General features: G+C 38.1%; 1 protein-coding gene across 8 annotated transcripts in view; it reads right to left on the bottom strand.

The window, feature by feature from the left end:
• STAG1 (stromal antigen 1) overlaps positions 1–14,632 on the bottom strand; it is a 400,292-nt gene that overhangs the window by 155,295 nt on the left and 230,365 nt on the right. For 6 of the 8 annotated variants that reach the window (XM_036266503.1, XM_036266505.1, XM_036266501.1 and 3 more), the window contains 2 exons: positions 4,134–4,285; positions 766–839 (listed from right to left, as the gene is read on the bottom strand). In XM_036266503.1, the coding sequence (XP_036122396.1) occupies positions 766–839; positions 4,134–4,285 (226 nt within the window). Of the gene's footprint in view, positions 1–765; positions 840–4,133; positions 4,286–4,470; positions 4,496–6,558; positions 6,686–14,632 lie in introns of those variants that run through there. The other 2 variants (XM_036266508.1, XM_036266506.1) reach the window with 2 other exon arrangements.

Below are 14,632 nucleotides of genomic sequence, written 5' to 3'. Positions count from 1 at the left end.
CCTCCCTCTCTCTTTCCCGCTCTATCTGAAGATAAATGCAAAAATGTCCTCAGGTGGCCCTGGCCGGTTTGGCTCAGCGGTTAGAGCATCAGCCTGCGGTCCACAGAGACCCGGGTTTGGATCCCGCTAAGGGCATGTACCTTGGCTGCAGTTTGTCCCCGGCCCTGGTTGGGTCGTGTGGGTGGCGGCCACTCGATGTGTCCCTTTCACATCGATGTTTCTCTCTCTTCCTCTCTCTCCTTCCCGCTCTATCTGAGTAAAAAATGGAAAAATGTCCTCGGGTGAGGATAAAAAAAAAAAAAATGTCCTCAGGTGAGGATAAAAAGAAAAAAGAAAAGGAACGTTATGAAGTTGTTGTATAATCTGCAGAGGTACCCTTTTCTTCAATCTTCACAGACTGTTGGTTAATTTGACCATGGAACAAGATGAGTACCACAGGACCGGAAGCAAGGCAATTAATTTTTTTCAAATATGAAGACAATACCATCTTATTAACTTAAGACTACCTTATTAATGTTCCATCAATATAAATGCAAATACATAGGGTGCCTCTAACAGTGTTATGTTCTAAATTTGGAAGAGTGTGGCAGTGGTGGTGGTCATGACACATTTCCACCACAGTAATGGTATGATATTTATTTAGCTTTTATAGCCAAAGCTGTTTTCTAGAAATCTAATCAAGACAGAGTTTTATATGTCTAGAACTACAAAGAAGCAATAAATTATAAGTTAAAAATCTTCTAAATGATTTTAAAAATCCCTTACCGGTATCTATGAACAAATATACCCTTAAAAATAGAGTTCATCATATTTTCAATTTCATCCTGATTTTCTTGTAGCTGAAATAAAAAAGAAATAAATTAAAATGTTGATCATTTTATTTATACCAGTGATTTTTCAACCGTTTTCATCTCAAGGCACACACAAACTGATTATTAACATTCTGCGAACACTGCCCTGGTCAGTTGGCTCAGCGGTTGGAGCGTCGGCCCATGGACCAATGAGTCGCGGGTTCGATTCCAGTCAAGGGCATGTACCTCGATTGCGGTTTGTTCCGGGCCCTGGTCAGGGTGGTGCAGGAGGCAACCAGTCAATGTGTCTCTCTTACATCGATGTTTCTCTCTCTCTGACTCTCTCGCTCCCTCACACTCTATCTAAACAAAAATGGAAAAATATTCTCGGGCGAGGATTAAAATAAAAATTCTGTGAATACCAAAAAATATATTTTTGCCGACCTAACAAAAAAATAGGTATAGTTTTCATTCATTCACACCGGATGGCTATTGTTATGTATGACAATTTAAGGAAAAAGAGGTCAGTGCCTCTGACTAAATAGTCAGGTATTGCATGTTTTAAAAATTCTTGTGGCTTATCAGTATGCCTCATGTGCCATACAGGGTGAAAATCGCTGATTTAGAATGAACAGTTCTAGTTGTTTTTAATAATTGGTTATTTTCATTTTGGGTAATCATCAATCCTATTTCTCACTTACTGTGCAATGGCTAACTGCTATTACCAATATACTTACATTATATCTACAACTATACTATAGTGGATTTAGAATATCTTTCTCTTTCTTGGGACATACCATACAGAGACTTACAAGGAGTGGTGCTGCTAATGTGGCAAGATTTCTATCTCCAAAATATCATTTGCTTTGGGAACAGGCCTCAATTTTTATACTTCTTTTGTCCAAACCAGGTCCCTGGCTTGGTTTTGCCTTTCTTGTCAACAGATCAGCCATAATTATCATACTTGCCACTGTGGAAGAAACTTCCTATTCTACCTAAAGTATCCAAATATGACTCTGCCTCTGATTAGCCCATAACTTAAAGTAGGCCAAGTTCCCAGTATAGGAGGCATAATAGAAGGTAACAAAGATCCTAACCATCAGTGATGAAATGTTGTAACGAAAAAAACAAACAAACAAAAAACCACAGCAAAGACAATAAATTTCAGGAACACTACTGATCAGAGTTTATTCCCTGATCAAAAGGAACAAAAACACTGATATACAATAGCATTCAATGTTGTATTTCTTATTTTGATTTGTTTTATATTAATATTCAGTGAAATACTGGGTTTCACTGCATACTCCAATATGACAAAATTCCTCACGTTTATTTATTTTTTCAAATCATCCTAGGATATGTTTTACTGATTTTTAGAGAGAGAGAAAGGGAAAGCAAGAAGGAGGAAGGGAGGAAGGCAGCAAGAAAGGGAATGAGAGAGAGAGAAAAAGAGAGAGATTGATGGGTCACCGCCCACACACGCTCTGATCCGGGATTGAACGGCAACCCAGGTATGTGCTCTGACCTGAAATCAGATTTGCAACCTTCTGGTGTACAGATGTCACTCCAACCAACTGGGCCACCTGACCAGAGCCAGACTTATTCTTTTGCTGTATACTTTCTTTCAGGTTCTACTGAAATAAGTTTAAGAATATTTTTACAGTAAAGCATTCAAATTATTGCAAATTACTGTACATTTTAAGTTAGTTTTCCTGCATTTATTATTTTTAAAAATAATTTATTTATAAGAAGTGTATAGTTTGGTTAGTAGTACTTACTGAAGCCACAGTTCCAAATTTTACTCCCATAGTATTTCAAGTATGGTAAATATTTTGAGTTGAACTGTGCTCCTCAAAAATTCATATGCTAAAGTGGTAACCCCTACTACCTCAAATCTTATTTGGAAATAGGGGATGACAGATGTAACAGGTTAAGATGGGGTCATACTGAAATCGGGTGGGTCCATAATCCAGTATGACTGGTTTCTTTAGAAAAAGGAGAAATGTAGACACACACACACACACAGAAAGAGAGAGAGAGAGAGAGAGAGAGAGAGAGAGAGAGAGAGAGAGAGGGAGAGAGAGAGAGCGCACGCCATGTGAAGACTGGAGTTATCTTTGACTTTTAGCCTACAGAACTCTGAGGAACAATTCCTTTTCTTTAAGCTACTCAGTTTGTGGTATCTATTACAGCACCCCTAACATACTAATACAGAATGGGTAATAATTTAAACGTAAACTTGTTGCCTGTTATAACACATTATTCATTGATAGAAATTTACAGCAATATGATATTTAACTTTTTCAAGTTAAAATACAGACTAACACTGCAGATCTAAAGTTTTATTTCCTTTTGGATGAATAAAAATATTACTGCCCTGGCCAGTTTGGCTCAGCAGTTAGAGCATCGGTCTGCAGACGGAAGGGTCATGGGTTCGATGCCTTGTCAGGGACACATACTTGGGTTGCAGGTTTGATCCCCGACCCCAGTGGGGGTCATGGAGGAGGCAACCAATCGATGTGTCTCTATCACATCGATGTTTCTTTCTCTCTTTCTCTCCCTGCCACTGTCTAAAAAGCAATGGAAAAATATCCCTGGGTCGCACACACACATATATTAAAAAATAAAAAACATATACATATATTACCTACCAAAAACCCAGTTTAAAAACACTTTCAACACACACATGAAAACTGCATTGTAAAACTGAGATTGATCTTATTCACATTTAGCTAATATGTAGTCTTTAGCTTTCTCCTAGAAATATAGGTTTTGCTGGCCCTTAGTTCTGATGTTAATACTTATTGTGCTTTCTGTGCCCATAGCCGAATATTCTTTGAGTTACCTAATGCCCATACCACTTTCCTTCAAAAATAGGATTGTTTTGTGATTCTCTTCTGCCATCAGACAGCATTTAGATATACTCTCTGGCTGGATGGTGCAGTTTCATTTCAAAACTCTGAGATCAAATAATGTAACTTTAAAAAGTAAATTAAAATACATGAACTGCCCTGGCCAGTTTGGGTCAGTGGTTGGAGTGTTGGCCTGTGGACCAGAAGAGTCCCAGGTTCGGTTTCTGCTAAGGACACGTACCTTGGTTGCGGTTTGTCCCTAGTCCCAACCCACTCGATGTGTCTCTCTCACATCGATGTTTCTCTCTCTCTCTTCTTCCCTCTCTCCCTCCTGCTCCATCTGAAGATAAATGCCAAAAAAAAAAAAAAAAATGTCCTCAGGTGAAGATAAAAACAAAAACAAAAAACAAAACAGTTTAACAGAAAATTAAAAAAAACTAATATATTTCCCACACATTTACATAAAAATTTCAGATATCATAAAACTTACCTCTTTGCGTTTCTGAAGTAGTAACTCCAACCTTTCATTGGCTCTTTTCCCAATCATTTTATTTCTTTCAGCTTCATACTGTCTCTGAGTATTATCCTGGTGAATACTGAGGTTTAAGGCCACATTCACCAAAGCAGTCATTAGCTTCATGGCTACGAAATAAAAGAAGACTACAGTATTTAACTATGAATCAGACCTTTATTATAAGATTACAAATTTATAACAAGAAACAGACGAAGAATATAAACTAGTCAGTTTCTGTTTTTACAATCCGGGCATAATTCAAATTAAAAAGAAAAAGAAAAATTATTTTATAGAAGTAAAGTTATCATCTTACTTTGCAACATAATTTTATCTTCCTCAGTGTCACTATAGTTTGGCTCATTTCCCACTTAAAAACAGCTTCATCCTAATCAATAGCAGGATGGATTTAGGTAATATCTTCTACATCCCATCTCCCCAATCCTCAAATATACACATCTTAGTGAGAGCACACAAATCAAGCCTACTAGACTTCTCTATATCACCAGTTCTGTGTATACAATGGCTTCCTTAATATTTACTATTTTTTCAAAAGATTTTTTCCCTTTATTGATTTTAGAGTGAGAGGAATTGAGAGAGAGAGAGAGAGAGAGAGAGAGAGAGAGAGAGAGAGAGAGAGAAACATTGATGAGAGAGAACATCAATTGGCCGCCTCCTGCATGCCACCCACTGGGGATCTAGCCCACAAGCTGGGCATGTGCCCTGACCAGGAATCAAACTGGCGAGCTCTTGGTGCATGGGCCAATGCTCAACCACTGAGCCACACTGGTTGGACATTACCTTTATTACTTAGATGCAGCAAAGGTGCCTTACGTGCTTACAATCAGTTCATGATATATACCCCAAAGATGGTCCTCTGCCTGTAATGCTTTCCTCAGTGAATGGCATAACAACCTTCAACCCCTGAAAAACAGACTGATCCTACCAATTTCATTAAATTCATTGAAATGTATTTTGTGAATTTCGGACTGACCTACTTTCCCTAGTCACAGTGTTAATGTACTTTGAAATGTTCACTTGTATTTGTAAACCTTGTTAAATATTTTCAAACTTCTGTTTCAAGTCTTCTGAGAAACAAGTATGACACAAACCTTAAACTTTTTTCTATTCATATTTATTTTCATTATTGAGATGGTGAAAATGTAGGAAATACTGGTACAGAAATAAGAGAGTTGGTGTTGGTAAAATAATTTCCCTCATTTTTTTTTAAAGGTTACTGACCTGCAAATACAAATGTTCAGTTATAAAAAAATGAACCGATCAGTGTTTTGGAAAAACTGATCCACTTAAATTCAAACATATCCAAAACTCAGTATGAGCATGCATTGCTTTTAAAATGTCACTATTTCCAGTATATATGCATAACCAATGGACACCGACAATAGTGTGGTGAAGGCAGGAGAGGGCGGAAATGGGGAGGAAGAGGTCAATGGGGAAAAAAGGAAGAAACTTCTGTAATACATTCAACAATAAAGATGAGTTAAATAAAATAAAATAAAGTAAAGTAAAATAAAATAAAATGTCACTATTTCCGCCCGGCCAGTGTGGCTTAGTGGCAGAGCGTCGACCCATGCACCAAGAGGTTGCTAGTTTGATTTCTGGTCAGGGCACATGCCCCGCTTGTGGGCTAGATCCCCAGTGGGTGGCATGCAGGAGGCGGCCAATCCATGTTCACTCTCATCAATGTTTCTCTCTCTCCCTCTTCTTTCCTCTCTCTCTAAAAATCAATAATGAAAAAAAATTTTTTTAAATGAAAAATAAAATGTCACTATTTCCCATTAAGTACACATATAATATATATATATATATATATATATATATATATATATATATATATATATATAATGTTGTATCTTACCTACCTATCTACACACACACACACACTCTCTCTCTCTCTCAATCTGGTATTCTGAAACTGTATCTACATTTTGGCTAATTCTTTGTTAATAGTGACTACTGCTGTGCTTAAACAAAAATGTAAGATATAAATGCTGAAAACACATGTATTTAAGTTAGAGACTATTTAGAAATGCATTTAATGAAATGTTTTCTTTTTCCTGAGATACAATGTCTCAACAGAGTAAACTAAGAAATATCTGTTTCAAAATATAGCTTAATGATTTTACAGCATTTTACACAATGTCAGTTATGAAGGTTAAAAGTACTTTTTAAGTGAATCTGTATAAAAAAGGAAAACAGCTCAAGGTCAGGAGGGACCTGGGACATTCAAACTGTCCAAGTCAGGGATAATGGTTTAACAAGAGCATGTTCTGAGAATACAAAGCCTTACCCAATAAAGCTTAATTTATTATACACTTCTAATTCTCTAAAACAAAGTGGCTTGAAGATCAAGGAGTTGGAAAGCATTAAAATTAACACCAACCCTGGCTGAAATTCACCAGTGAAAGCTGAGTTCTTGAATTGAATAGCTTTTGCTGTCAGCTATATATCTCCTTGTGAACCCAGATCCCAAACTCCAACTTTCATTGTGTAATGACCATCCACCCATTCTAGATATATAAACAAAATAAATCAACACACTAAAACAATGAAAAGTGTAAAATAATTAATAGATTTTCAGAAAACATTAGATATAATGTAGCAGTATTTACTGAGACACGTTTATGAATCTGTAAAACTTCACTGTTAATTTTTACTTAACATACCATCAACATATAAGCAAATACACAGCTATTAAAGAAAGACTTCTAATTTAATGGCATAGATACAACATAGGGATTGTGATATCTAATTGAGTCTACTGAAAAAGAATAATTTCTTCATAGTGTGAGTACTAATTAAATTTTACTGGCACTACTAACAGAACCATTTTATAAATTAATAATCCTATAGGAATTCATCCTGGATTGTATGACATGGGATGTTAATTGCCTTCTCCTGATCTACCAAAGAGAAGAATACTTCATTTATCCTTCACATTTTGACTTCTGACTAGTACTTGTTCTAGTACAATAGAATAGTAAACTTGTGCTATTCAGAAGTATGGTTTGCAAACAGGTGCTAACAATAAACAGCGTGTTGGCAGTTCATTTTAAGTACAAATTGGGAAGTAAGTTTTTAGAAACGTTTTATAACAATCTGACAGAGTAATCTATATCTACTGAATCTAATAATGAAATGAGATTAAACTATATATTTCTTTGGGAAAGCATTTTATTATATTTTACAAAGTACTAGGTTATAACAGAATGGTAATTAAAAAACTAGTCTTTCGTCACAGAGTGTTCAAGAAGCAGTTGTTTAATGCTCCCCATTCAATCCAACATATACTGAGCATTGTTCTATGTACTAGAAGTACAAAAGTGAACAAGACAGTACCTGCCCTCATATTTTTTACATTCTAGTGAGAATAAACAAACAGATAACATACAAATGAAAAATGACAGTTAATGGAAAATCTATAAAAAAAACTAATGTATGGTTAAAAAATAAAGTATGGTAAAAGAATAATAAGTAAAGAGGGTAGTCAGGCAAGAAGGCCTCTTTGAAGAGCCGATGTTCGAGCATGAAGTGAATGAAAGAGCAAGTGATTATACAACAGAACAGTGTTCCAAAAGTTATGAGATGGGTACCCATAAAAGAGCAAGGTGATTAGTGTGGCTAAAGCATAGAAACTGACAGAGGCAGGAGATGAGGTTGAGGAGAAAAAATCAAGAGGCCACATTATAAGGGTTCTATTAGGATTAAATAAGATCTCAAGATTAAATCTAAGTGAGGTAAGACCCACTGGAAAATTTGAGGTGAGAAATATTCTGATTTACATTCTCAACTGCTGTGAGAACAGACAATAAAATAGTAAAAATAAGAGACCAAATAGAATACAGAAAAGATACATGAAAATATTTTGACAAAAGTATGCAATAATGATCCTCAAGATTTTGGCCTTGAGCAACTCAGTAAAGCAAAGCTGGCTTGGATATAAGTTGTGGCAATAGGTAGAAAAAAATGTTTAGCTGTGAAATATATTTTGAAGGTATAGCTAGAAGAATATAATAGATTATAACGTAGGAATTGAGAAAAACAGAGTAGAGAAAAATGTTTAGATGTGAAATATATTTTGAAGGTAGAACTAAAAGAATAGATTATAACGTAGGAAATGAGAGAAATAGAAAACGCAGGGGTAAATTACAAAGTTTGGTGGTTACTACGTATCTAAGCAAAAATGTCTAGTAGATATAATATTTGGAAGTCATCATCAAAGATATTGGTATTTAGACCCCAAAACTGGAAGGCACATCCATCCAATGGATAACTATTCAGCCATTAGAAAAAAGTGGCATGATTTGTGTGATGAAAAGAAAAGCCCACCAAGATATTTGTATATATCTGTATTTTAAAAAAAGATGCCTGTCAATGTGTATATTATGTTATTATTTATGCAAAAGAATGTTATTTTTATGTGCCAGTCACTCTTCTAAGCTCTTTACACATACATGTTCATTTATAACTCACAACTCTGTCAAGTAGGTACAATTATAATTCTCTTTTTTTACATAAGAGAAAACTGAGGCACAGATTGGGTAAGAGACTTGCAAGTTATACAGCCAGCAACTGACAGAGATAGAATTGAATTACAGGCAATCATGCTCTGTAATCCAAGTTCTTAACCATTATAGCATACTGCTTCTTATTGAATATGCATGTACTACTATTTTCATAAAATATGAAAAGATATACAAGAAACTGGCAATTGGTGGCCTTCAGAAAGAGAAATTTTTTTTTATCCTCATCCGAGGACATTTTTCCATTTTTTGTTCAGATAGAGTAGGAGGGAGAGAGGGAAACATCGAAGTGAAAGGGACACATCGAGTGACTGCCACCCGCACGACCAACCAGGGCTGAGGACAAACTGCAACCGAGGCACGGGTCCTCAGTGGAAACCGAACCCGGGTCTCTCCAGACTGCAGGCCGACACTCCAACTGCTGAGCCAAACCGGCCAGGGCAGGAAAGAGAATTTGATAGTTAAGAGCCATGAGTGGAAAAGTGACACTGCACCATATAATGTTTATTTACTATTTTATTTTAAGTCACATGGTTGTGCCCTGGCCAATTTTGCTCAGCGGTTAGAGCACTGGACCCTGGACCAAAGAGCTGCAGGTTCGATTCCGGTCAAGGGCACCTATCTTGGTTGCAGTTTGATCCTTGGCCCTGGTTGAGGTTGTTCAGGAAGCAACCAATCGATGTATCTCTCTCATATCGATGTTTCTCACCCCACCCCACTCCATCTAAAAATCAATAGAAAATTATCCTCAGGTGAGGACTACAAAAAGTAAAATAAATCACATGGCTGTATTACCTTTCCCACCATAATTATATTTTAATAGAAATAAAACTAAGGAATTGGTTTTCACTTTCTTCACCAAGGAGTGAATGAAGACAAAAGATAAAGTTGAAGACAGCCCAGCCGATGTGGCTCAGTGGCTGAGTGTCAACCTACGCATCAAGGGGTCACTGGTTCGATTCCTGGTCAGGGCACATGCCCAAGTTGTAGGCCCAGTCCCCAGTGGGGGGCATGCATGAGGTGGCCAATCCATGTTCTCTCTCATAGATGTTTCTATCTGTCTCTCCCTCTTCCTTCCTCTCCCTCTGGGAATCAATGAAGAAAGAAAATTTTTTTTTTAAAAGTCTGAAAAATGAGTCCTGACATAATTCATTATTTACACTTTAGCTTTCTAAAATCCACCAGGACAGTGTGGTATTCCAGAAAACAAGTGAAGGCAGTGCTTCAAGAAGGAATAAGTAATTATGTCCTTTGAGAGAGAAAATGATAACTGAGAGGTGCCTGGTGATTTGGACAATAAAATAGTAATTGCTTACCTCAACAAGAGCAAAGGCATTGAAGTGGTAGAGATAGAAACCTGATTGAAGTGGGTTCAAAGAGAGTAAGAGGAGCCCTGGCCAGTGTTGCCCAGTTAGTTGCAGCGTTGTGCCATGCACCAAAAGTTGGCAGGTTTGGTTCCTGGTCAGGACACAGGCCTGGGTTACGGGTTTGATTCCCCATCAAGGTGCTGCTGGGTGTGTGCAGGAGGCACTGATCAATGTTTCTCTCTCATATTGATGTTTCTCATTCTCTCCCTTTCTCTCCCTTCCTCTCTCTAAAATCAGTAAATTAAAAAAAAAGAGAGAGAGAGAAAGAGGAGAGTCAGTAGAAATAGTGAATAAAAATAATTCTTTGAGATTAGCTGTAAAAAAAATATGAAAGAAAGAGAATTGTAGGTAGGAGGGATGTGACAAAATAAGGGAAGGTGTGATGGTCAGTGTTCTCTGTCAACTTGGCTAGGTGATAGTATATAATCAAACACTAATGTAGTTGTTACTATAAAGGTATCTTGTAGTTATTGTTAACATTCAGTTGATTTTTTGAAAATGTTTTTAATGATTTGAGAGAGAGAGAAAGAGAGATGGGGAGAGAGGCACTGATGTGAGAGAGAAATATGGATAAGCTGCCTCCTGCATGACCCCTAATGGAAATAGAGCCCACAACCTGGGCATATGCCCTGATCAGGAATCAAATTGGCAACTTTTTGGTGCATGGGAAGATCTCAACCAACCAAGCCACGCTGGCTAGGGCAACATTCAGTTGATTTTTAAATTAAGAAGACCCTCAATAATGTAGTGGGCCTCGTCCAATCAGTAGAATGCTTTAAGAGCAAAAACTGAGTTTTCCTGCAGAAGTACTATCTGCCTCAAAACTGCATAAATCCTGCCTAAATTTCTAGCCTGCTGACTTGCCCTACAAAATTCATATTTGCCAGCTCCCCCAAAAGCATGAGCCAATTCATTGAAATAAATCTCCCTCTCCCCAAATATATATCTATCTATCTATCTATCTATCTATCTATCTATCTATCTATCTATCTATCTATCTATCTATCTCTCTGTGTGTGTAAGTGTATATCCTATTTGTTCTGTGTCAGTGGAGAGCCCTGACTGCTACAGAATGTTTTTAAAAGAAAGGAGCTGTGCCCCGGCCAGTCTGGCTCAGTTGTCAGAGCATCAGCCCACAAACCACAGAGTTGCAGGTTCGATTCCAGTCAAGGGTATATACCACAGTTGCGGTTTATCCCCGGCCCTGGTCAGGGCTGTGTGGGAGGCAACCAGTCAATGTGTCTCTCTCACATTAATGTTTCTCTCTCTCTTCCTCTCCCTCCCAGTCTATCTGAAGATAAAAAGAAAAATATCCTTGGGTGAGGATTAAAAATAATAACAATAATAAAAAACAAGAGCTGTTGTAATATATTAGTATAATGATAAGAATGGTCTAGATAAAGAGGGAAACTAAAGTCAGAAGAGAGAAAAACCAACTTGGAGAGCAAAGTTCTTGAGGTGCTGAACAGGGATTAGATACACTGCACAAGAGCATGGACTAACTTAGATAGTGGGCACTGTAACAAGAGAGATAGCCCTGGCTAGTTTGGCTCAGTAGTTAGAGCATTGGCCTGAGGACCAAAGGGTCATGGTTTTGATTCCCAGTCAAGGGCAGGAACCTGGGTTGCAAGTTTGATCCTGGCACCAGCTGACCTTGTGCAGGGGGCAACTAATTGATATGTCTCTCTCACAACGATGTTTCTCTCTCTTTCCTTTTCCCTTCCTCCCTTCTACTCTCTAAAGAGAAATGGAAAATCATCCTCAGGTAAGGATGAGATGTGGATATATGGATACAGAGTGTATGGATACAGCTCCACCTAAACAAGTAGGCTTAATTCTTAATCTCTTCTGTCTCTATTTAAGCAAGCAAGATAATTGCTAAATGTGAACAGGAGATTTTGTATGTTTAAGAAGGTAAGAAATAATCTTTTAAGAAAGTGAGCAAATCCATGGAGTAGAATGGTGTAACAGGGTTCCTAGGCAGCAATAAAAGGTCGACTTGAGAGAAAAATGTAAAGCCCCAAATTATGATTGTTTTTCCTGAGCCACATTTAGCAGGTTCTGGTGTAGGTATGGAACAGGTGGTAATATGAGCTTTGCCTAGGGGGTAAGATAGACAAAGAGAGGTAAGGATGTTAATTAAGGGTATGAAGAAGATACATTATAATAAATCTGGATGACAGAATCAGAGCTGAGGAGGTGAAGACAGGAAGGCTGTAAAGAACACTAACAATATAGCATTAAAGGATTTAAAGTCCCAATAAAAGAAAAACAATACTGGAGTTGGGGACATAGAATAAAAACACTAAAATAAAAACAAGTGGTAAAAAACCGCCTGAAATCAAGCTGAATGGAAGTCCTACATCTACGAAATTAAAGAAGCAGCTGCATGGAGACTGGTAGGAGGGGCAGAAGAGCAGAAGGGCAGTGGAGCGACCGGCTGGCCCCAAACCCACTTGTGGCGGATAAGAATTAGGAGGATACCTCCACTGGAAAGGTCCTCCCTGAGGACTGAGGGGTCCCCGTCCCACACCAGGCGCCCCGCTCAGGGTTCCAGTGCCAGGAAGAGAAGTCCCCATAACTTCTGTCTGGAAAAACCAGCGGGAACTGAGGCTCAGGGAAGCTGACGAGGCTGGAGCTCCAGGCAGTTCCTCTTAAAGGGCCTACACACGGACTTATCAGATTCACTCCCTCTAAGCCGGGAGGGGAGGCAGCTCGAGGGGCGCCAGAGACATACAGGGAAGAACTGAACCGGTTGGCATTGGAGAAAGGGCTGGAGAGGGGTCTTTCTCTTGGACAAACTGCTGTTAGAGGCCTTTGCTCCCTTGGTGAGCCCTTCCCTGGGGCAGCAGACAGCCACCATATCTGGGACTCAAGCAACCTGGCTCACACTGTTTGCCCCGCCCAGGTGATTCCCTGAGGCCCCGCCCCAAGCTGTTGTCAGTTGCTTTACCACAGCATTGGCCTGCCTTGGATCCTGCTTCAGGTTTTCCTAAATTCTTTCAAACAAGCAGCATCTTGTCTCGGCTAGCCCCACACCTCTCGTTAAGTAATACATAGAAACAAACACAGGGAGGCAGCCAAAATAAAAAACAGGTCCCAAATGAAAGAACAGAACAAAACCCCAGGAAAAGAAGTAAGCGAAATGGAGATAAGCAACCTAACAGATGCTGAATTCAAAATACTGCTTATAAGGATGCTCAATGGACTTAGTGAGGGCCTCAAGAGCATAAAAAAGGACCAGTTAGAAATGATGAACGCACAGTCAGAAATGAAGAAGGCACTAACTGAAATAAAGAATAATTTACACAGATTCAATAGTAGAGTAGCTTAAGCCAAGAAGCAAACCATCGCTTTGGAATATAAGGAACCAAAAAACACCCAATCAGAACAGCAAAAAGAAAAAAGAATCCAAAGAAATGAGGCTAGTGTAAGGAGCCTCTGGGACAACTTCAAGCGTGCCAACATTCGCATCTTGGGGTGCCAGAGGGAGAAGAGAGAGAACAAAAAATTGAAAACCTATTTGAAACAATAATGGCAGAATACTTCCCTAACTTGGTGAAGGAAACAGACATACAAGTCCAGGAAGCACAGAGAGTCCCAAACAAGATGAACCCCAAGAGGCCCACTCCAAGACACATCATCATCAAAATGCAAAAGGTTCAAGACAAAGAGACAATCTTAAAAGCAGCAAGAGAAAAGCAGTTAGTTACCTACAAGGGAGTTCCTATAAGGCTGTCAGCTGATTTCTCAAAAGAAACTTTGCAGGCCAAAAGGGAGTGGCAAGAAATATTCAGAGTGATGAAAAGCAAGAACCTACAACCAAGATTACTCTAACCTGCAAAGCTGTCATTTAGAATCGATGACCATATAAAGAGTTTCCCAGACAAGACAAAGTTAAAGGAGTTCATCATCACCAAATCATTATTATATGAAATGCTGAAGGGTCTTTTTGAAGAAAAAGATAAAATATATGAACAAACAAAATGGCAATGAATACATAACTATCGACAATGGAATCTACAAACAAAATGCACAGGCAGAACAGAAACAATCTCATAGATACAGAGAACATTTTGTTGGTTCCCAGATGAGAGGGGGATTGGGGGAATGGGTGAAAAAGGTGAAAGGATTAAAAAGTACAAATTCATTGCTAGACTGACAAACCTCACAGGGAAAGGTGTTGGGGGTGGGAAGAAATAAACCAAGGAACTTATATGCATAACCAGTGGACAGAGACAACAGTGTGGGAAAAGGTAGGAGGGGGGTGGGAGTGGGGAGTAGGGGGTCAATGGGGGAAAAATGAGGAACATCTGTAATACATTCAACAATAAAGATAAAAAAAAAAAAAAGAAATACTCTTTTTGGTTAAGAGAATTCCATAAATATAATTTGAGAACTGAGAGCCAAAAACTAAGTAAAATGAATATTCATGTTTAGTTTTCTTAATTAGCAATTTTTGATAGAACTAATTATTTACTTATTTCTGATTTCCCAATTGTAATGTTTTTATTACAAAAATAGAGTAAGTGTTCAATATATTTTTAGTAGAAACATGAACAAACAG

Source organism: Molossus molossus, unplaced genomic scaffold (genome assembly GCF_014108415.1).
Source record: "Molossus molossus isolate mMolMol1 unplaced genomic scaffold, mMolMol1.p scaffold_m16_p_18, whole genome shotgun sequence".
In the NCBI taxonomy this organism is placed as follows: domain Eukaryota; kingdom Metazoa; phylum Chordata; class Mammalia; order Chiroptera; family Molossidae; genus Molossus; species Molossus molossus.
The sequence above is the reverse complement of the archived record's forward strand: the minus strand, read 5'-3'. Positions and strand labels throughout refer to the sequence as shown.